Below are 25,078 nucleotides of genomic sequence, written 5' to 3'. Positions count from 1 at the left end.
TATTAATGACTCTTGGTTAAAATAACGAACTTACTACAAGTGTACTAGTACTTGACTTCATTGCTTGTAATTTCAAGAATAAGTAAAGTTTAGTTAAAATACAAATATGGGGTCAGTTCGTCCTTTATGTCTATATACATTCTCAGTCACATACACACAAAAAAACACTTTATTTACAACAAAACACTTTATTTGTACAAAAAGATAATAATAGCAAGTACAAAGACAGTTTAGCAAGTAGAAATATAAGGTACTTGCTGTTTTTAGCAAGTGACAAAAAAAGTAAAATTCGAGCCCTGGGCTCAGGCCAATAAGGCGGGTCAGGTTCATAAGTTGGGTCAGGGTCAGGTCAATAAGTCGGGTCAGGCCAACAAGTTGGGTCAGGTCAATAAGGCGGGTCAGGTTAATAAGTTGGGTCAGGGTCAGGTCAATAAGTCGGGTCAGTTCAATAAGTTGGGTCAGGTTAATAAGTCAGGTTAGGGTCAGGCCAATAAGTTGCGTCAGGGTCAGGTCAATAAGTCGGGTCAGGGTTAGGCCAACAAGTCATTGATTGCTAAGAATAGCTGATTACGTTTGATAAGGTTGTTTTTATTAGCTCACCTGCCTGAAGGGCTTATGCTATGGTGCAGCGTCCGTCGTCCGTCCGTCGTCCGGCTGTCCGGTGTCAACTTTACCATTTAAACAACTTCTTCTCCAAAACTTGGAGACCTAGACTCCTGAAATTTGACTTATAGCATGCTGGGATGAAGGGCTACAAAGTTTGTTCAAATGAATGACCTTGACCTTCATTCAAGGTCAGAGGGGTCAAATAGGTTAAAATCTTTAACAGACTTCTTCTTAATAACCAAGAGGCCTAGGGACCTGATATTGGGCATGTGACATGCTGGGATAGAGGGCTACCAAGTTTGTTCAAATGAATGACCTTGACCTTTATTCAAGGTCACAGGGGTCAAATAGGCTGAAATATCTTGTTAAGACTTCTGCTTCATAACCAAGAAGCCTAGGAACCTGATATTAGGCCTGCTACCAAGTTTGTTCAAATGAATGACCTTGACCTTCATTCAAAGTCACAGGGGTCAAATAGGCTTAAAAAAAATTAAAGACTTCTCCTTAATAACCAAGAGGGCAAGAGACCTGATATTGGGCATGGGACATGTTGGGATAAAGTGCTACAAAGTTTGTTCAAATGAATGACCCCAAGGTCTCAGCGGTCAAATAGGCTAAAATATTTAGATGACTTCTTCTTAATAACCAAGAGGTCTAGGGACCTTACATAAGGCCTGTGACATACTGGGATAGAGGGCTACCAAGTTTGTTCAAATGAATAACCTTGAACTTCATTCAAGGTCACAGGGGTCAAATAGGTGAAAATCTTGTAAACGACTTCTTAATAACCAAGAGACCTAGAGACTTGATATTTGGCATGCGACATGCTGTGATAAAGGGCTACCAAGTTTGTTCAAATGAATGACCTTGACCTTCATTCAAGGTCACAGGGGTCAAATAGACTAAAATCTTTAAAAGACTTCTTCTTAAAAACCAAAAGGCATAGGGACCTGATATTGGGCCTGTGGCATGCTTGGATCAAGGGCTACCAAGTTTGTTCAAAAGAATGACCTTGACCTTCATTCAAGGTCACAGAGGTCAAATAGGCTAAAATCTTTAAACGACCTCTTTTTAATAACCAAGAGGCAAAGGTGCCTCTAATGTGCTTATGGATGATATAAATTCTTATTTACTCTATTTGTTAAGTATGAAACATGCATGATTACCAGATTGCAGGTGAGCGATTCGGGCCCATTGGGCCCTTGTTGTTTTGATCAAACAGTCATCTGGCTTTTTGTGTTGTAGATGTGAGCCCAGGAAAATACCTATCTGTTATTCTACCTACAACATGTTCAGTCCTTCTACAGAGTAGTCGCCAACTACCATCTCCAAGGGACCTCACAGACAAACAGGACAGAGGAAACATCAGACTTAAGGTACAGCTATTATGTGTTACAGATATACTGAAATAAATATTATGTTAACATCATGCATATTTCATGGGGTTACTGTGTGTATAATATTTAAGATGGTAACAATCAACAAGTATTATATTGCGTGAGACCAAAAGTTGTCCACCACCGAAGGGTAAATATTATGAACTAGAGCACAGGTTTTGATATTGTCAACATGATGGAATCAATTTTCTGCTGTCGTCATTGTGCCACAATCAGTGCTGACGATGACGTCTAGCGTGAATTTGAATGTGAATCTATTATTATGTTTCTAATTTATTTATTTTTTCTTCAATATACAATTATTATCATATATATAATGGATGACTCCACCAGCACCATTGTTTAATGCTGGTAAACATCCATGTGTACAATGTCCACTATTACATTGTACTATTGGTTGTGACCATGAACTTTGTATATATAATTATGTAATGATCAAGCTATCAATTAAAAACACTGTAGATATCCATTTGACAGACTATTGGTTAAATGCATATATATGAAAATGTACGGGGAAAAAAACCTTCCTACAGGCAGAACATTGACATATGTCTATACACATAGATCCCGCAACAATGAAAAACTATATATGATTAGTTTTGAAGCCTTATCATATAAAGACAACCCTGAAATATTGGCCTTCAATAAAAGTGATTAACAATCACACATCTAATTATATACATGTTTACACAAAAGAAAGACTCACACTGGTATTTTTTTTAGGTCACCTGAGACGAAGTCTCATGCTGACCTATTCTAATCACCTTTTGTCCGTCGTCCTCCGTCCTCCGTCGTGCGACGATAAACTTTTTACATTTTCGACTTCTCCAAAATAACTGAAGCAATTTCAATGAAATTTTGCACAAACCTTCTAAGGCATAAGGCCAATCAAAATTGTGAATTATATGACCCCCGCCCCCCAGGGGGCTGTGGAAGGGGCCGAAAGGGGTAAAATTGACTAAAATTTCAAAAATCTTCTTTTCCACTCACAGATATGGTAGAATCAAATACTCTTCATGGATAGACAGGTCTCATGGCCCTCTACAAAAATTGTGAATTTCATCGCCCTGGGGTCTCATGTTTCCCCCTGGGGAGGGGGTTAAGTTTACTATAGTTAATATAGGGAAAACACATTTTTAAGCAATATTTGGTCATTTGTAATAGGAAATTAGTCAAATGTTATCAGAATTATCCTTATGAAATGGCCATTGAATCCTATTATCAAATTTTCCATGACTGACCCCCAGGGGCCTTAGGGGCGGGGCCAAAAGGGGTCAAATAGGCTAAAACTTTAAAATTCTTCTTCTGAAATTCTGGAACTGGTAGAATCAAATACTCTTCACAGATGGAAAGGTGCTAAGGTCCTTTTCAAAATTTGTGATTTATATCACTCTGGGGTCTCAAGTTTCTCCCTGGAGAGGAGGTCAAGTTTACTATAGTTTATATAGGAAAAACACATTTATGAACTTTATTTGCTTAGTTTTCATAGGAAATTAGTCAAATTGGGTTAGAATTATTAGCCTGAGATAGCATTTTAACAACTTATCAATATTGGTCCTAGCTGACCTTTAGGGGCCTGACTGACTTCAATGGCCCAATGGGCCAATATATAGTGTTAATATGTCTTTGTTTCATTCTGTATCTGAAGTCAGGTGACAGTTAAGGCCCTTGGGCCTCTTGTTTCCGGTTGACAGCACATACCATAAATGTATATTTATGTAAGGAGATCGAGTAATTTACCCAAGAGTATGAGTTCACATACCTAATAAATGGCATGAAGATGTATCGATAGTTATACAAGCAAATAAATTCGTAGCCAAATTTTGGTGTGTTGAAATATGACAACATCCAAAATATCCCAATTTACAGAAACATATATTGAGATATGTATCATTTCGTGTGTGAAGTATCGAGATATGTATCCTATCATGGCCTCAGTGTATCGTTACAGCCCTAGTGCAATATAACCTTGAACTGTGTAATTAATACAACAAGGTTTTATTAAACGGTTGGGAAAAAAGTTGAAAATATTATATATATTTCTTCATATATAGATTGGTGTATAGAGCACAGTAGTCCCTGGCGAGGGTGGCGGTATCATCGATCGCCACATGAGGGAGGCGGTCATTATACCGCCATGCGAGGGTGGCAGTATTATCGAGTGGCGATAGGTCGAGGAATAACTGTACTTGTGTTACAGATGCAGATTGTGACCTGCTGTTTACTAGAGGAACTCATCCTACAGTGCGACAGATCCGAGATGTGGTTACCTGTCTTACAGGAGCATATAATCCTCCCTACACTGATGGCATCCATGGAAGTCTTTATCAAGGTTAATGTATAGACATATCAACCTCCCTACACTGTTGACCTCCATGGAGGTCTTTATCAAGGTTAATGTATAGACATATCAACCTCCCTACACTGATGACCTCCATGGAGTCTGTATCAAGGTTAATGTATAGACATATCAACCTCCCTACACTGATGACCTCCATGGAGGTCTTTATCAAGGTTAATGTATAGACATATCAACCTCCCTACACTGATGACCTCCATGGAGGTCTTTATCAAGGTTAATGTATAGACATATCAACCTCCCTACACTGATGACCTCCATGGAGGTCTTTATCAAGGTTAATGTATAGACATATCAACCTCCCTACACTGATGACCTCCATGGAGGTCTTTATCAAGGTTAATGTATAGACATATCAACCTCCCTACACTGATGACCTCCACGGAGGTCTTTATCAAGGTTAATGTATAGACATATCAACCTCCCTACACTGATGACCTCCATGGAGGTCTTTATCAAGGTTAATTAATGTATAGACATATCATCCTTCCTTCCTTGTAATATGACCATGTCTTCATGACTTCTTGTAATATGACCATGTCTTTGTAAACATTGTAACATGACCTTGTCTACATTGTAACATGACCTTGTCTACATTGTAACATGACCTTGTCTACATTGTAACATGACCTTGTCTACATTGTAACATGACCTTGTCTACATTGTAACATGACCTTGTCTACATTGTAACATGACCTTGTCTATATTGTAACATGACCTTGTCTACATTGTAACATGACCTTGTCTACATTGTAACATGACCTTGTCTACATTGTAACATCGACCATGTCTACATTGTAACATGACCTTGTCTACATTGTAACACGACCATTGTCTACATTGTAACATGACCTTGTCTACATTGTAACATGACCTTGTCTATATTGTAACATGACCTTGTCTACATTGTAACATGACCTTGTCTAATTGTAACATGACCTTGTCTACATAACATGACCTTGTCTATATTGTAACATGACCTGTCTACATTGTAACATGACCTTGTCTACATTGTAACATGACCTTGTCTACATTGTTACATGACCTTGTCTACATTGTAACATGACCTCTTCTATATTGTAACATGACCTTGTCTACATTGTAACATGACCTTGTCTACATTGTAACATGACCTTGTCTACATTGTAACATGACCTTGTCTACATTGTAACATGACCTTGTCTACATTGTAACATGACCTTGTCTACATTGTAACATGACCTTGTCTATATTGTAACATGACCTTGTCTACATTGTAACATGACCTTGTCTATATTGTAACATGACCTTGTCTACATTGTAACATGACCTTGTCTATATTGTAACATGACCTTGTCTACATAACATGACCTTGTCTACATTGTAACATGACCTTGTCTACATTGTAACATGACCTTGTCTATATTTGTAACATGACCTTGTCTACATTGTAACATGACCTTGTCTACATTGTAACATGACCTTGTCTACATTGTAACATGACCTTGTCTACATTGTAACATGACCTTGTCTACATTGTAACATGACCTTGTCTACATTGTAACATGACCTTGTCTACATTGTAACATGACCTTGTCTACATTGTAACATGACCTTGTCTACATTGTAACATGACCTTGTCTACATTGTAACATGACCTTGTCTACATTGTAACATGACCTTGTCTATATTGTAACATGACCTTGTCTACATTGTAACATGACCTTGTCTAATTGTAACATGACCTTGTCTACATTGTAACATGACCTTGTCTACATTGTAACATGACCTTGTCTATATTGTAACATGACTTGTCTACATTGTAACATGACCTTGTCTACATTGTAACATGACCTTGTCTACATTGTAACATGACCTTGTCTACATAACATGACCTTGTCTACATTGTAATATGACCTTGTCTATATTGTAACATGACCTTGTCTACATAACATGACCTTGTCTATATTGTAACATGACCTTGTCTATATTGTAACATGACCTTGTCTACATTGTAACATGACCTTGTCTATATTGTAACATGACCTTGTCTACATTGTAACATGACCTTGTCTACATTGTAACATGACCTTGTCTACATTGTAACATGACCTTGTCTACATTGTAACATGACCTTGTCTACATTGTAACATGACCTTGTCTACATTGTAACATGACCTTGTCTACATTGTAACATGACCTTGTCTATATTGTAACATGACCTTGTTCTTAAATGACCTTGTCTACATTGTAACATGACCTTGTCTACATTGTAACATGACCTTGTCTACATTGTAACATGACCTTGTCTACATTGTAACATGACCTTGTCTACATTGTAACATGACCTTGTCTACATTGTAACATGACCTTGTCTACATTGTAACATGACCTTGTCTACATTTAACATTTGTCTACATTGTAACATGACCTTGTCTACATTGTAACATGACCTTGTCTACATTGTAACATGACCTTGTCTACATTGTAACATGACCTTGTCTACATTGTAACATGACCTTGTCTACATTGTAACATGACCTTGTCTACATTGTAACATGACCTTGTCTACATTGTAACATGACCTTGTCTACATTGTAACATGACCTTGTCTACATTGTAACATGACCTTGTCTACATTGTAACATGACCTTGTCTACATTGTAACATGACCTTGTCTACATTGTAACATGACCTTGTCTACATTGTAACATGACCTTGTCTACATTGTAACATGACCTTGTCTACATTGTAACATGACCTTGTCTACATTGTAACATGACCTTGTCTACATTGTAACATGACCTTGTCTACATTGTAACATGACCTTGTCTACATTGTAACATGACCTTGTCTATTTGTAACATGACCTTGTCTACATTGTAACATGACCTTGTCTACATTGTAACATGACCTTGTCTATATTGTAACATGACCTTGTCTACATTGTAACATGACCTTGTCTACATTGTAACATGACCTTGTCTACATTGTAACATGACCTTGTCTATATTGTAACATGACCTTGTCTACATTGTAACATGACCTTGTCTACATTGTAACATGACCTTGTCTACATTGTAACATGACCTTGTCTACATTGTAACATGACCTTGTCTATATTGTAACATGACCTTGTCTACATTGTAACATGACCTTGTCTACATTGTAACATGACCTTGTCTACATTGTAACATGACCTTGTCTACATTGTAACATGACCTTGTCTACATTGTAACATGACCTTGTCTACATTGTAACATGACCTTGTCTACATTGTAACATGACCTTGTCTACATTGTAACATGACCTTGTCTACATTGTAACATGACCTTGTCTACATTGTAACATGACCTTGTCTACATTGTAACATGACCTTGTCTACATTGTAACATGACCTTGTCTACATTGTAACATGACCTTGTCTACATTGTAACATGACCTTGTCTACATTGTAACATGACCTTGTCTACATTGTAACATGACCTTGTCTACATTGTAACATGACCTTGTCTACATTGTAACATGACCTTGTCTACATTTAACATGACCTTGTCTACATTGTAACATGACCTTGTCTACATTGTAACATGACCTTGTCTAATTGTAACATGACCTTGTCTACATTGTAACATGACCTTGTCTACATTGTAACATGACCTTGTCTACATTGTAACATGACCTTGTCTACATTGTAAACATGACCATGTCTACATTGTAACATGACCTTGTCTACATTGTAACATGACCTTGTCTACATTGTAACATGACCTTGTCTACATAACATGACCTTGTCTAATGTAACATGACCTTGTCTACATTGTAACATGACCTTGTCTACATTGTAACATGACCTTGTCTACATTGTAACATGACCTTGTCTACATTGTAACATGACCTTGTCTACATTGTAACATGACCTTGTCTACATTGTAACATGACCTTGTCTACATTGTAACATGACCTTGTCTACATTGTAACATGACCTTGTCTACATTGTAACATGACCATGTCTACATTGTAACATGACCTTGTCTACATTGTAACATGACCTTGTCTACATTGTAACATGACCTTGTCTACATTGTAACATGACCTTGTCTACATTGTAACATGACCTTGTCTACATTGTAACATGACCTTGTCTACATTGTAACATGTAACATGACCTTGTCTACATAACATGACCTTGTCTATATTGTAACATGACCTTGTCTACATTGTAACATGACCTTGTCTACATTGTAACATGACCTTGTCTACATTGTAACATGACCTTGTCTACATTGTAACATGACCTTGTCTACATTGTAACATGACCTTGTCTACATGACCTTGTCTACATTGTAACATGACCTTGTCTACATTGTAACATGACCTTGTCTACATTGTAACATGACCTTGTCTACATTGTAACATGACCTTGTCTATATTGTAACATGACCTTGTCTACATTGTAACATGACCTTGTCTACATAACATTGTAACATGTACCTTGTCTACATAACATGACCTTGTCTACATTGTAACATGACCTTGTCTACATTGTAACATGACCTTGTCTACATAACATGACCTTGTCTACATTGTAACATGACCTTGTCTACATTGTAACATGACCTTGTCTACATTGTAACATGACCTTGTCTACATTGTAACATGACCTTGTCTACATTATAACATGACCTTGTCTGCATTTTAACATGATCTTGTCTACATAACATGACCTTGTCAATATTGAAACATGACCTTGTCTACATTGTAACATGACCTTGTCAACATTGTAAAATGACCTTGTCTACATTGTAACATGACCTTGTCTACATTGTAACATGACCATGTCTACATTGTAACATGACCTTGTCTATATTGTAACATGACCTTGTCTACATTGTAACATGACCTTGTCTACATTGTAACATGACCTTGTCTACATTGTAACATGACCTTGTCTACATTGTAACATGACCTTGTCTACATTGTAACATGACCTTGTCTACATTGTAACATGACCTTGTCTACATTGTAACATGACCTTGTCTACATTGTAACATGACCTTGTCTATGTAACATGACCTTGTCTACATTGTAACATGACCTTGTCTACATTGTAACATGACCTTGTCTACATTGTAACATGACCTTGTCTACATTGTAACATGACCTTGTCTACATTGTAACATGACCTTGTCTACATTGTAACAACATGACCTTGTCTACATTGTAACATGACCTTGTCTACATTGTAACATGACCTTGTCTATATTGTAACATGACCTTGTCTACATTGTAACATGACCTTGTCTACATTGTAACATGACCTTGTCTACATTGTAACATGACCTTGTCTACATTGTAACATGACCTTGTCTACATGTAACATGACCTTGTCTATATTGTAACATGACCTTGTCTACATTGTAACATGACCTTGTCTACATTGTAACATGACCTTGTCTACATTGTAACATGACCTTGTCTACATAACATGACCTTGTCTACATTGTAACATGACCTTGTCTATATTGTAACATGACCTTGTCTACATTGTAACATGACCTTGTCTATATTGTAACATGACCTTGTCTACATTGTAACATGACCTTGTCTACATTGTAACATGACCTTGTCTACATTGTAACATGACCTTGTCTACATTGTAACATGACCTTGTCTACATTGTAACATGACCTTGTCTACATTGTAACATGACCTTGTCTACATTGTAACATGACCTTGTCTACATTGTAACATGACCTTGTCTACATTGTAACATGACCTTGTCTACATTGTAACATGACCTTGTCTACATTGTAACATGACCTTGTCTACATTGTAACATGACCTTGTCTACATTGTAACATGACCTTGTCTACATTGTAACATGACCTTGTCTACATTGTAACATGACCTTGTCTACATAACATGACCTTGTCTGCATTTTAACATGATCTTGTCTACATAACATGACCTTGTCAATATTGTAACATGACCATGTCTACATTGTAACATGACCTTTCAACATTGTAAAATGACCTTGTCTACATTGTAACATGACCTTGTCTACATTGTAACATGACCTTGTCTACATTGTAACATGACCTTGTCTATATTATAACATGACCTTGTCTGCATTTTAACATGATCTTGTCTACATAACATGACCTTGTCAATATTGTAACATGACCATGTCTACATTGTAACATGACCTTTCAACATTGTAAAATGACCTTGTCTACATTGTAACATGACCTTGTCTACATTGTAACATGACCTTGTCTACATTGTAACATGACCTTGTCTACATTGTAACATGACCTTGTCTACATTGTAACATGACCTTGTCTACATTGTAACATGACCTTGTCTATATTGTAACATGACCTTGTCTACATTGTAACATGACCTTGTCTACATTAACATGACCTTGTCTACATTGTAACATGACCTTGTCTATATTGTAACATAACCTTGTCTATATTGTAACATGACCTTGTCTATATTGTAACATGACCTTGTCTACATTGTAACATGACCTTGTCTACGTTGTAACATGACCTTGTCTACATTGTAATATGACCTTGTCTACATTAACATGACCTTGTCTACATTGTAATATGACCTTGTCTATATTGTAACTTTACTGACCTTGCTAGTTTTATAGTTTGACCTTTGTAACCTTTAACCCACTGACCCTTTTCTAATTGTTTAGGATAAACAAGCTGTCCACTATGTCCAGACAGTGTTCCTGTTGCTGTTGACCATTGCTAAGCATGATAAGGTGAGTAGAAATGTTACCAACACCATTATTGTTAACACAAAGGGCTAGAGTCCTGAAATTTGACTTATAGCATGCTGGGATGAAGGGCTACCATATTTGTTCAAATGAATGACTTTGACCATCATTCAAGGTCACAGGGGTCAAATAGGTTATAATCTTTAACCAACTTCTTGTCATTAATCAAGAGGCTTAGAGACCTGATATTACATGGGTCATACATTGAAATTATTATTGAATCTCTTTATGTCTTAAGTATGCACTATTATTACCAGAATACTGATGATAAAATCATTAAAATGGTTCAGGCCTATGTTGTTTTGAACCTTGAAGATTACAAAAGCTATTTCTCAGAAAGGCTCCACTAATGATTAAATGTCTTGTTTCTGGATACTGGTTGGAGCCCCATTACTTGTTTCTGGATACTGCTTGGAGCCCCGACAATGTAACAATGTTTATAATATCAGCTTATAAAATAACTATAGATTGTTAAAGATACTCCACCGCCTACAGAGCATAAATGATACCCATCATTTGAACAATAATTGGTGTTTAATCGTGTATATATATGTCTAATTAACACAAAAATATGATATAAATGATTTATTTTGCTTTCGGTGCATGCACAATCAGTACTGCATTCCATATAGGATATAGTTCCACAGAATTTTTTCGGGATGCAATTGATTATTTTTGATATTTTTATCTTAATGTAAAATTAGAAGCTCAAACTTTTCAATGGTAGTAATGTTGTAAAGTAAGTAACTTTTGTAACTGAAGAAAATACTAAATCGTCTGCTCCTGTTTTTGATAGAGAAAAATTAACATTTGTCAGCTGTGGAGCATCTTAAATTGTTGCAAACTATAAATCAGCTTATAGTGGAGCAGATAAGTGCAGAAATATGGCCAAATTGTGCACATTATGATAAAAGTATAAAACTTGGCACAAATAAAGTTTAGGCCAAAAGAAAATTTTTTGGAAATTTTTTGGCCTCTGGGCCATCGCATTAGCCTTATGACATCATTGGCGGCCATTTTCATAGATGGCGGCCAAATTTTTCAAAAACCTCATTTTAGATCAATAATAAGCAATTTTTTTGCCCCCCCCCCCCCCCCCCCTTTATTCATTCCTAAATGATGTATGAATGAAAAATAAAACATTTGCGACATAAATTTTTTAAAATTGATGGAAGTTAAAGAAATTCTATATCAATCTGACGTCATTGGGCGCCATTTTCCAAGATGGCCGCCAAGTTTCTTCAAAAACCTCATTATAGATCAATGGCAAGCGATTTTTATTCATTTTTATGGAGGTGTGTGTAATACACGCCTGCCATTATGGGATCACTTTGGTTTTCAATCATCACCGGAACACTATACCTTGGTAATCCTATCGACAGTTTCTGGAACTACGGTAGATAACTTTACAGTGTGTATTGCAGCGTACATTGTGTATTGTACAGCAGTCTATACTACAGTACCTGAACCGTTTAACGTTCCCAAATTTGCATTTCGCAATCGTTAGCGTTAGCAATCGTTTATCGTTAATCGTTATCGTTTGCGTTAGCAATCGTTAACCATTAGTTGCGTTTATAATCGTTTGCGTTAGAAATCGTTTTCGTTAATCGTTAGCAGGATCCACTTCCGCTAACGTTAACCACTAAAAATAGAACCAAATGCCGGTGAGACGCTTGGACGATCCGGATTTACTGTTCATTACTTTTCTCCTAAGATATTACGTTTACTGCTGCTTCGTGTAGAAGCGATCATTATAACATTTCTGAAATAAAAAAAAAAATTGATTTAAGTGTATTGTATTGCATTTTATATATCTTTTGGTTGTATATATATTTGTTAGATGTGGTTGAAATAAAAATTTGTACAGTAACAAGATCGCATACATGACGCTCCGATCCGTAAAAACGTTCTGAAATACTTCGTATTTATATGACATTTCATTCAGTCAATTTACAGAAATAGTAAATGTATTAATTATCAAAACTACAAAACTTAATGTGATTTTCACTTTTTTATTATTATATTATCAGAAGCATATATTATATATGTGTATATGTTTCTGTTATTATTATTTCTGCGAAAGCAATTCAAATATTAACGAAACTGTCTTACAGAACATTAATGTCAAAAGCATTATTTCAGAAAAAATCCACGACATTTGAAAGATTGCACACGAAAATAGCTAAAACAGATAATAAAAATATAAAAACGATATTATGTTAGATATTATCAATGTACGAAGAACGCAACTCGGCAGATTTGTAAATAAATTCGTGAAGTTTAAAAATCATTAACATTTTGAACACGGGAAGAGGTGAGATATTTGCCATCTACATGTAAATATTTTTTAAACGCAATTAATAAGTACTTGTATTTATATGAAAATGGAAAAGGGAATAAAAAGATGTAAACGTTTGCATTTCTTCACATTCAAGAATGTCCGTAATGTACGAGCATGCCTACATCTACATATGCACATGTAGAACACGTGTACAGAATTCGAACTGAGCAGGTACGTTACATTGTAAGCCTTCACACGTACTGTACGCGTGTCAAATCAGACACGGATATACGTTTCTGCTCATATCAATAAAAACTGGACAATCGACTACTCACACGTGTTCGTTGTTATTTGTACCTGGAATCACTTCAATTCCCAGCGTGACGCGCACAGGTATTTTACCTGTACAGGTATAAAGGTCACGACAGGTGTTACTTTGTGTCGACCCCCTGTCGCTGGCCACGGGCGGAGTTCACCTGTAATTAACACCTTCTTGGGAGGGAGATTAACTCTATACCCAACTTACCTGTGCCCCATACAAAGTGACAGTACATTTCACGTTCTGTCGTATTTCAAAGTTTTAATGTTTACAATATGCTTCCTTATAGATTACGTTGGAATGAATTAGCTTATTACACTTATACATTGTATGAATAATTATTTGTTTGTAACTGTAAATTGCAGAGTTGCTTGATGTGAAATTTGATCAAATCACTTTGTTTCTTACACCGGTTACAAATATACGTAGAAAATTGTCGCAATAAAATTTTACAGTAATCTTTAGTGTACATGTATATACATGTATGCATGTGCATCAATATCTTAATCATTGTTGTCATCAATGATTATGTGTAATTGACTTAATTTGAATATAGATAACTGGAAGGGAAATATTTTCATTATTTATATCTTTATTATATGCATAAACTATATAATGAGAGAACCGCAAATGACGATCGAAACACTAATTCAAATGTTTAATCTTTATTACAGTAGCTGTGGCGTACATGAATGTAGTACGTACATTTGTAAACATGTGCGACCCTAAAATCGATGCCTAGTCAATGAACTTTTATGTACACATATACTGTATATCTATGATCATGAATGCACACCCTAGTAATATAATCCGTTATGAAAAATCAGTGAAAATCTTTTATTCGTTATTTCAATACCATGATACTATTTAAAGTACCGGTATACGCCTGCTCGCTTCACTAAAATTATGACATTGTGACGGTAATATTATAAATAAAGTGTTGTTGTAACAATTTGTTTGTTATTTCTTAAAATATCGGATAAATATGACTCTTACAATAATACAATTCTCTCTTAATACATACACGTAATTTGTAAACGTACATGTACGTGTAAAGTGGAAACTTCGTATCGAGTACAGTCGTGTTTGACTTCATTGTGTTATTATCAGTAAAGAGATGTTGTAATAATTTCTTATTCTTAAAATGTCGGGTGAATGAGACACTTTAGAATATTACCATTCTTTCTTATACATACAGTTGCACATGTAATTCATTTTGTAAACGTACATATTGTACCTGTAAAGTGGAAACTTCGTATTGAGTACTGTCGTCTTTGACCTCATCGTGTACGTATGTCCATATAGTTTTCAGAGGCAAATGTTTATATGGTATACATAATGTTTAATCCTTAACATACTCCCGTTTTTCTTATACTTTCGTTTGTATTTCAGAGCGTCAAGATCCGTAATTTATTTACCGTCAAGCCATTTCCGTGATTATAACAATGGTATTTCCGGTCTATGCTTGCCGATCGTTTTGCGTTTTGCGTTAGTCGTTAATCGTTAGCCGGTATTGCGTTAATCGTTGATCGTTAATCGTTAATCGTTAGCGTTAGCAATCGTAAGCGTTAGCTAACGGACGGATTTTTTGCGTTGCGTTTGCATTAGGCTGGGAACGTTAAATAGTTCAGGTACTGTAACTGTCAGAGGTTCTCCGTTTATCACATGTTTCAGTCACATTATAATTTCCCACTTAATTACTTCAGACTTATTTTCAATGTTTAAGAAGATCTTTAAAAAACCGGTGAAGTAGAACAGATTAAATCACATGAAATTGTCCTGGAAACGCTGCAAAAAAAAGTTTAATAATAATCTGACATCTCTTCCTTAGCCTTTTATATTGCAGACTTGATATAGACTTAATCTTGTTGTTTATAGGGGGCTGAGGCTCTAGCTATGAGTGGATTAACACAGCACACCTGTTTATCAATGATTTCCCTGTATCAAGACAGTGACCTTTTCTCAGGAGCCCCATCAAGGGTAGGTAACTCAAGAGGTTATCAATGATTTCCCTATATTAGGACAGTGACCTTTTCTCAGGAACCCCACCAAGAGTAGGTAACTCTGAGGTTATCAATGATTTCCCTGTATTAGGACAGTGACTTTTTCTCAGGAGCCCCACCAAGGGTAGGTAACTCTGAGGTTGTCAATGATTTCCCTGTATTTGGACAGTGACCTTTTCTCAGGAGCCCCACCAAGGGTAGGTAACTCAAGAGGTTATCAATGATTTCCCTGTATTAGGACAGTAACCTTTTCTCAGGAGCCCCACCAAGGGTAGGTAACTCAAGAGGTTATCAATGATTTCCTTATATTAGGACAGTGACCTTTTCTCAGGAACCCCACCAAGGGTAGGTAACTCTGAGGTTATCAATGATTTCCCTGTATTAGGACAGTGACCCTTTCTCAGGAGCCCCATCAAGGGTAGGTAACTCTGAGGTTATCAATGATTTCCCTGTATTAAAACAATGACCTTTTCTCAGGAGCCCCACCAAGGGTAGGTAACTCTGAATAACTCTGAGTTTATCAATGATTTATCTGTATTAGGACAGTGACCTTTTCTCATGGGGCCCTACCAAGGGTAGGTAACTCTGAGTTTATCAATGATTTCCCTGTATTAGGACAGTGACCTTTTCTCAGGAGCCCTACCAAAGGTAGGTAACTCTGAGTTTAACAATGATTTCCCTGTGGTAGCAGAAAACAGTAGATTTGGACAATCTATGAAATTAAGGCGCATGCCTTAGAAATATAGATATAGTCATTTAACTGTAAAAAATACCTGTACAAAAGTATATACATAATTAATCAGCACAACTTTTGCAATTACAATTTGATATTTTGATACAGATTTGGCCATATTCTGCGCTTATTCATGCATGTGAATACCACGGTAATAACAAAAAAATACCTGAAAAATTGCAAAATATCATGATTTTTAGCCCAAAATTGCAGAAAATTGTACTCAATTTTTTTCTTAAGACCTACCTTAAATTGAGCACTTCTATCACAATGGCAAAATAAGCCAATTTATTTCATAGGTCGATTAGGTGGATTTTTCAATATTTTTGCCTAAACCCGCGCCATGGATTTTCCTTCAAGTAAAGCTAGCATTTCTGGTCAAGACGCACTTCCGGAGGAGCCCAGAATTGTAATCTCTAACCCATTTTTGTTATGTTTATTTTTGAAAAAAATGAAACTTATATCAAACCCTCCATATTGGATGTACCAATTTCAGAATATATTTGATTTTTAATTGTTTATGCATGGCTCAAAACAGGGGCTCCCCACTTAATAAAAATATAGACCGTGGCCAGGCTGTTCTTCTCTGGTTTGCTACCTTATACACCAAGTTATAACTTTCTAAGCTTCTCGAAAACCCAAATATTGTCTTGAACATGATGCAACGAACAAAATGACATATCCGGTTAACGCGTATCTTTAATAGTCACCGAGTACTGCCAATTTCCCTGAATGGTGCATTTTGATTGATTTTCCTCTCAAACAAGCAACAAGGGGAGGTAATTTTAAAAATTAAAAGTCCTATAACTCTGTCATTTGCTGAAATAAAATGGATTTGAATATTGAATGTGTTATTTTGAGATTCTCTCTATGACATGCAGTGGAAAAAACAAGGATTTCATCAATATTGACTCTGCTGTATGACGTCATAATTAGTATGACGTCATCAGTAACCATGACATTATCAGTGTGTATCTATGACGTCATAAATACTCAATGACGTCACAAATAAGGTCAGAAACCCTACTTATACTGTTGCTCTGCAACAGCTGAACTGATTCTGATATCTAAATAATGACATGACATCAAGGATTTAGAAATTTCATGTATATGACATTAGGGTTTGTATTCTTACCCTGGAAATAAGCATTTTCATGAATAATCTGTAAAAGTCTCCGCCACCCCTATTTTATCAAAAATAAACTCTTTTTTCCTCATATTATTAAGAAATTGGTAATAATAGACAATACCGGCCTTGCCGCACACTCAATTTCTGACAAATACATGCATTTTTGAGATCAAGACAAGTTAAATAGTGTTTTTACAGAGAAAATCACAAAATAACACTATTGCTCTAAGTTTCCATGGATACCGGGCAATAAATCAAGTTAAAATAATCAGAATTCATTCAATATGGGTTGTATAACATCCAATAAGTTATAATGAGTTAGTTTTCAAACAAATGAAAGCAAAATGAATTTTAGCCAAATTATTTAACAATAAGCATGTATACATGCCATGAAAATGAGCAAATAAGCCAATTACCTCCCCTTACCCATCCCATGTGAAAATCATGATTTCTCCCTGTCTATGACCTGTTTTCTTGAGGTTCCCAGCTATAATGAACAGAGGCGCTGCTTATTTAGAACCGACAATACACTTCCTTCGAAAACCTCTTTTTCCATGCAGTATAAGGTAGCAGAAAACAGTAGATTTGGACAATCTATGAAATTAAGGCGCATGCCTTAGAAATATAGATATAGTCATTTAACTGTAAAAAATACCTGTACAAAAGTATATACATAATTAATCAGCACAACTTTTTCAATTACAATTTCATATTTTGATACAGATTTGGCCATATTCTGCGCTTATTCATGCATGTGAATACCACGGTAACAACAAAAAAATACCTGAAAAATTGCAAAATATCATGATTTTTAGCCCAAAATTGCAGAAAATTGTACTCAATTTTTTTCTTAAGACCTACCTTAAATTGAGCACTTCTATCACAATGGCAAAATAAGCCAATTTATTTCATAGGTTGATTAGGTGGATTTTTCAATATTTTTGCCTAAACCCGCGCCATGGATTTTCCTTCAAGTAAAGCTAGCATTTCCGGTCAAGACGCACTTCCGGAGGAGCCCAGAATTGTAATCTCTAACCCATTTTTGTTATGTTTATTTTTGAAAAAAATGAAACTGATATCAAACCCTCCATATTGGATGTACCAATTTCAGAATATATTTGATTTTTAATTGTTTATGCATGGCTCAAAACAGGGGCTCCCCACTTAATAAAAATACAGACCGTGGCCAGGCTGTTCTTCTCTGTATTAGGACAGTGACCTTTTCTCAGGAGCCCTACCAAAGGTAGGTAACTCTGAGTTTAACAATGATTTCCCTGTATTAGGACAGTGACCCTTTCTCAGGAGCCCCATCAAGGGTAGGTAACTCTGAGTTTATCAATGATTTCCCTGTATTAGGACAGTGACCTTTTCTCAGGAGCCCCACCAAGGGTAGGTAACTCTGAGTTTATCAATGATTTCCCTGTATAAGGACAGTGACCTTTTCTCAGGAACCCCACCAAGGGTAGGTAACTCTGAGGTTATCAATGATTTACCTCTATTAGGACAGTGACCTTTTCTCAGGAGCCCCACCAAGGGTAGGGAACTCTGAGGTTATCAATGATTTCCCTGTATTAGGACAGTGACCTTTTCTCAGGAGCCCCACCAAGGGTAGATATCTCTGAGTTTATCAATGATTTCCCTGTATTAGGACAGTGACCTTTTCTCAGGAGCCCCACCAAGGGTAGATATCTCTGAGTTTATCAATGATTTCCCTGTATTAGGACAGTGACATTTTCTTAGGAGTCCTACCAAGGGTAGGTAACTCTGAGGTTATCAATGATTTCCCTGTATTAGGACAGTGACCCTTTCTTAGGAGTCCTACCAAGGGTAGGTAACTCTGAGGTTATCAATGATTTCCCTGTATTAGAACAGTGATCTTTTCTCAGGAGCCCAATCAAGGGTAGGTAACTCTGAGGTTATCAATGATTTACCTGTATTAGGACAGTGACCTTTTCTCAGGAGCCCAATCAAGGGTAGGTAACTCTGAGGTTATCAATGATTTCCCTGTATTAGGACAGTGACCTCTTCTGAGGAGTCCTACCAAGGGTAGGTAACTCTGAGGGTATCAATGATTTCCTTGTATTAGGACAGTGACCTTTTCTCAGGAGCCCAATCAAGGGTAGGTAACTCTGAAGTTATCAATGATTTCCCTGTATTAGGACAGTGACCTTTTCCTAGGAGTCCTACCAAGGGTAGGTAACTCTGAGGGTATCAATGATTTCCCTGTATTAGGACAGTGACCTTTTTCTCAGGAGCCCAATCAAGGGTAGGTAACTCTGAGGTTATCAATGGTTTCCCTGTATTAGGACAGTGACCTTTTCTTAGGAGCCCCACCAAATGTAGGTAACTCTGAGGTTATCAATGATTTCCCTGTATTAGGACAGTGACCTTATCTCAGGAGCCCCACCAAGGGTAGGTAACTCTGAGGTTATCAATGATTTCCCTGTATTAGGACAGTGACCTTTTCTTAGGAGCCCCACCAAAGATAGGTAACTCTGAGGTTATCAATGATTTCCCTATATTAGGACAATGACCTTTTCTCAGGAGCCCAATCAAGGGTAGGTAACTCTTAGGTTATCAATGATTTCCCTATATTAGAACATTGATCTGTTCTCAGGAGCCCCACCAAGGGTAGGTAAATCAGAGGTTATCAATGATTTCCCTCTATTAGAACAGTGATCTGTTCTCAGGAGCCCAACCAAGGGTATGTAAATCAATAATTTCCCATGATCAGGATCTGTGAAATACATATATATTGATACATATATATATATATATTGATGCATACAAATTTGTACTTTTATACATATATACTTATAGAAGGATGTGACTGAATTTCATCAGAGTTCCAGGGCTACATGGCACGGGATATACTGTATTTGTATAGACCTGTACGCTACTGTCCTCTCTGCCCTGAAGTACTCGTTTCTGGAGGACGCCCTCCACTTTGTGGGCACTCATCAGGATCGCATGCAGCAGGTAAATTACCTTTACTATCTTTATTTGGAGTTGCCACAGGGTTTAATTATACTATTATATGGACATCACAAGCCATCCACTCCAGTGTTGTCAGTAATCCATATGTAGGTCCTGTTTATATGACATCACAAGTCATCCATTCCAGTGTTGTCAGTAATCCATATGTAGGTCCTGTTTATGTGACATCACAAGCCATCCATTCCAGTGTTGTCAGTAATCCATATGTAGGTCCTGTTTATATGACATCACAAGTCATCCATTCCAGTGTTGTCAGTAATCCATATGTAGGTCCTGTTTATGTGACATCACAAGTCATCCATTCCAGTGTTGTCAGTTATCCATATGTAGGTCCTGTTTATATGACATCACAAGCCATCCATTCAAGTATTGTCAGTTATCCATATGTAGGTCCTGTTTATATGACATCACAAGCCATCCATTCCAGTGTTGTCAGTAATCCATATGTAGGTCCTTTTTATGGACATCACAAGCCATCCATTCCAGTATTGTCAGTAATCCATATGTAGGTCCTGTTTATATGACATCACAAGCCATCCATTCAAGGGTTGTCAGTTATCCATATGTAGGTCGTCCTGTTTATGACATCACAAGCCATCCATTCCAGTGTTGTCAGTAATCCATATGTAGGTCCTGTTTATGGACATCACAAGCCATCCATTCCAGTGTTGTCAGTAATCCATATGTGGGTCCTGTTTATGGACATCACAAGCCATCCATTCCAGTGTTGTCAGTAATCCATATGTAGGTCCTGTTTATGGACATCACAAGCCATCCATTCCAGTGTCGTCAGTAATCCATATGTAGGTCCTGTTTATGGACATCACAAGCCATCCATTCCAGTGTCGTCAGTAATCCATATGTAGGTCCTGTTTATGGACATCACAAGCCATCCATTCCAGTGTCGTCAGTAATCCATATGTAGGTCCTGTTTATGGACATCACAAGCCATCCATTCCAGTGTCGTCAGTAATCCATATGTAGGTCCTGTTTATGGACATCACAAGCCATCCATTCCAGTGTTGTCAGTAATCCATATGTAGGTCCTGTTTATGGACATCACAAGCCATCCATTCCAGTGTTGTCAGTAATCCATATGTAGGTCCTGTTTATGGACATCACAAGCCATCCATTCCAGTGTTGTCAGTAATCCATATGTAGGTCCTGTTTATGTGACATCACAAGCCATCCATTCCAGTGTTGTCAGTAATCCATATGTAGGTCCTGTTTATGGACATCACAAGCCATCCATTCCAGTGTTGTCAGTAATCCATATGTAGGTCCTGTTTATGGACATCACAAGCCATCCATTCCAGTGTTGTCAGTAATCCATATGTAGGTCCTGTTTATGGACATCACAAGCCATCCATTCCAGTGTTGTCAGTAATCCATATGTAGGTCCTGTTTATGGACATCACAAGCCATCCATTCCAGTGTTGTCAGTAATCCATATGTAGGTCCTGTTTATGGACATCACAAGCCATCCATTCCAGTGTCGTCAGTAATCCATATGTAGGTCCTGTTTATGGGACATCACAAGCCATCCATTCCAGTGTTGTCAGTAATCCATATGTAGGTCCTGTTTATGGACATCACAAGCCATCCATTCCAGTGTTCATCAGTAATCCATATGTGGGTCCTGTCTTTATGGACATCACAAGCCATCCATTCCAGTGTTGTCAGTAATCCATATGTAGGTCCTGTTTATGGACATCACAAGCCATCCATTCCAGTGTTGTCAGTAATCCATATGTAGGTCCTGTTTATGGACATCACAAGCCATCCATTCCAGTGTTGTCAGTTAATCCATATGTAGGTCCTGTTTATGGACATCACAAGCCATCCATTCCAGTGTTGTCAGTAATCCATATATAGGTCCTGTTTATGGACATCACAAGCCATCCATTCCAGTGTTGTCAGTAATCCATATGTAGGTCCTGTTTATGGACATCACAAGCCATCCATTCCAGTGTTGTCAGTAATCCATATGTAGGTCCTGTTTATGGACATCACAAGCCATCCATTGCAGTGTTGTCAGTAATCCATATGTAGGTCCTTTTATGGACATCACAAGCCATTCATTCCAGTGTTGTCAGTAATCCATATGTGGGTCCTGTTTATGGACATCACAAGCCATCCATTCCAGTGTTGTCAGTAATCCATATGTGGGTCCTGTTTTATGGACATCACAAGCCATCCATTCCAGTGTTGTCAGTAATCCATATGTAGGTCCTGTTTATGGACATCACAAGCCATCCATTCCAGTGTTGTCAGTAATCCATATGTAGGTCCTGTTTATGGACATCACAAGCCATCCATTCCAGTGTTGTCAGTAATCCATATGTAGGTCCTGTTTATGGACATCACAAGCCATCCATTCCAGTGTTGTCAGTAATCCATATGTAGGTCCTGTTTATGGACATCACAAGCCATCCATTCCAGTGTTTGTCAGTAATCCATATGTAGGTCCTGTTTTATGGACATCACAAGCCATCCATTCCAGTGTTGTCAGTAATCCATATGTAGGTCCTGTTTATGGACATCACAAGCCATCCATTCCAGTGTTGTCAGTAATCCATATGTAGGTCCTGTTTATGGACATCACAAGCCATCCATTCCATGTTGTCAGTAATCCATATGTAGGTCCTGTTTATGGACATCACAAGCCATCCATTCCAGTGTTGTCAGTAATCCATATGTAGGTCCTGTTTATGGACATCACAAGCCATCCATTCCAGTGTCGTCAGTAATCCATATGTAGGTCCTGTTTATGGACATCACAAGCCATCCATTCCAGTGTTGTCAGTAATCCATATGTAGGTCCTGTTTATGGACATCACAAGCCATCCATTCCAGTGTTGTCAGTAATCCATATGTAGGTCCTGTTTATGGACATCACAAGCCATCCATTCCAGTGTTGTCAGTAATCCATATGTAGGTCCTGTTTATGGACATCACAAGCCATCCATTCCAGTGTTGTCAGTAATCCATATGTAGGTCCTGTTTATGGGACATCACAAGCCATCCATTCCAGTGTTGTCAGTAATCCATATGTAGGTCCTGTTTATGGACATCACAAGCCATCCATTCCAGTGTTGTCAGTAATCCATATGTAGGTCCTGTTTATGGACATCACAAGCCATCCATTCCAGTGTTGTCAGTAATCCATATGTAGGTCCTGTTTATGGACATCACAAGCCATCCATTCCAGTGTTGTCAGTAATCCATATGTAGGTCCTGTTTATGGACATCACAAGCCATCCATTCCAGTGTTGTCAGTAATCCATATTAGGTCCTGTTTATGGACATCACAAGCCATCCATTCCAGTGTTGTCAGTAATCCATATGTAGGTCCTGTTTATGGACATCACAAGCCATCCATTCCAGTGTTGTCAGTAATCCATATGTAGGTCCTGTTTATGGACATCACAAGCCATCCATTCCAGTGTTGTCAGTAATCCATATGTAGGTCCTGTTTATGGACATCACAAGCCATCCATTCCAGTGTTGTCAGTAATCCATATGTAGGTCCTGTTTATGTGACATCACAAGCCATCCATTCCAGTGTTGTCAGTAATCCATATGTAGGTCCTGTTTATGGACATCACAAGCCATCCATTCCAGTGTTGTCAGTAATCCATATGTAGGTCCTGTTTATATGACATCACAAGCCATCCATTCCAGTGTTGTCAGTAATCCATATGTAGGTCCTGTTTATGGACATCACAAGCCATCCATTCCAGTGTTGTCAGTAATCCATATGTAGGTCCTGTTTATGGACATCACAAGCCATCCATTCCAGTGTTGTCAGTAATCCATATGTAGGTCCTGTTTATGGACATCACAAGCCATCCATTCCAGTGTTGTCAGTTATCCATATGTAGGTCCTGTTTATGGACATCACAAGCCATCCATTCCAGTGTTGTCAGTAATCCATATGTAGGTCCTGTTTATGGACATCACAAGCCATCCATTCCAGTGTTGTCAGTAATCCATATGTAGGTCCTGTTTATGGACATCACAAGCCATCCATTCCAGTGTTGTCAGTAATCCATATGTGGGTCCTGTTTATGGACATCACAAGCCATTCATTCCAGTGTTGTCAGTAATCCATATGTAGGTCCTGTTTTTGGACATCACAAGCCATCCATTCCAGTGTTGTCAGTAATCCATATGTAGGTCCTGTTTTATGGACATCACAAGCCATTCATTCCAGTGTTGTCAGTAATCCATGTGTAGGTCCTGTTTTTGTGACATTACAAGCCATCCATTCCAGTGTTGTCAGTTATCCATATGTGGGTCCTTTTTATGGACATCACAAGCCATATACCAGTGTTGTCAGTAATCCATATGTAGGTCCTGTTTATGGACATCACAAGCCATCCATTCCAGTGTTGTCAGTAATCCATATGTAGGTCCTGTTTATGGACATCACAAGCCATCCATTGCAGTGTTGTCAGTAATCCATATGTAGGTCCT

The 25,078-nt window shown here is 37.5% G+C and overlaps 1 protein-coding gene across 1 annotated transcript in view; it reads left to right on the top strand.

Moving 5' to 3' along the window:
* The window catches only part of LOC138322355 (nucleoporin NUP188-like), a 217,793-nt gene that overhangs the window by 157,121 nt on the left and 35,594 nt on the right, over nucleotides 1-25,078 (top strand). Inside the window, exons 34-38 of the mRNA XM_069266395.1 lie at nucleotides 1,852-1,982; nucleotides 4,204-4,335; nucleotides 11,054-11,122; nucleotides 15,616-15,717; nucleotides 20,423-20,581. Coding sequence (XP_069122496.1) covers nucleotides 1,852-1,982; nucleotides 4,204-4,335; nucleotides 11,054-11,122; nucleotides 15,616-15,717; nucleotides 20,423-20,581 — 593 coding nt within the window. The remainder of the gene's footprint in view (nucleotides 1-1,851; nucleotides 1,983-4,203; nucleotides 4,336-11,053; nucleotides 11,123-15,615; nucleotides 15,718-20,422; nucleotides 20,582-25,078) is intronic.

This window comes from Argopecten irradians, chromosome 4 (assembly GCF_041381155.1).
Source record: "Argopecten irradians isolate NY chromosome 4, Ai_NY, whole genome shotgun sequence".
Classification (NCBI taxonomy): domain Eukaryota; kingdom Metazoa; phylum Mollusca; class Bivalvia; order Pectinida; family Pectinidae; genus Argopecten; species Argopecten irradians.
The sequence above is the reverse complement of the archived record's forward strand: the minus strand, read 5'-3'. Positions and strand labels throughout refer to the sequence as shown.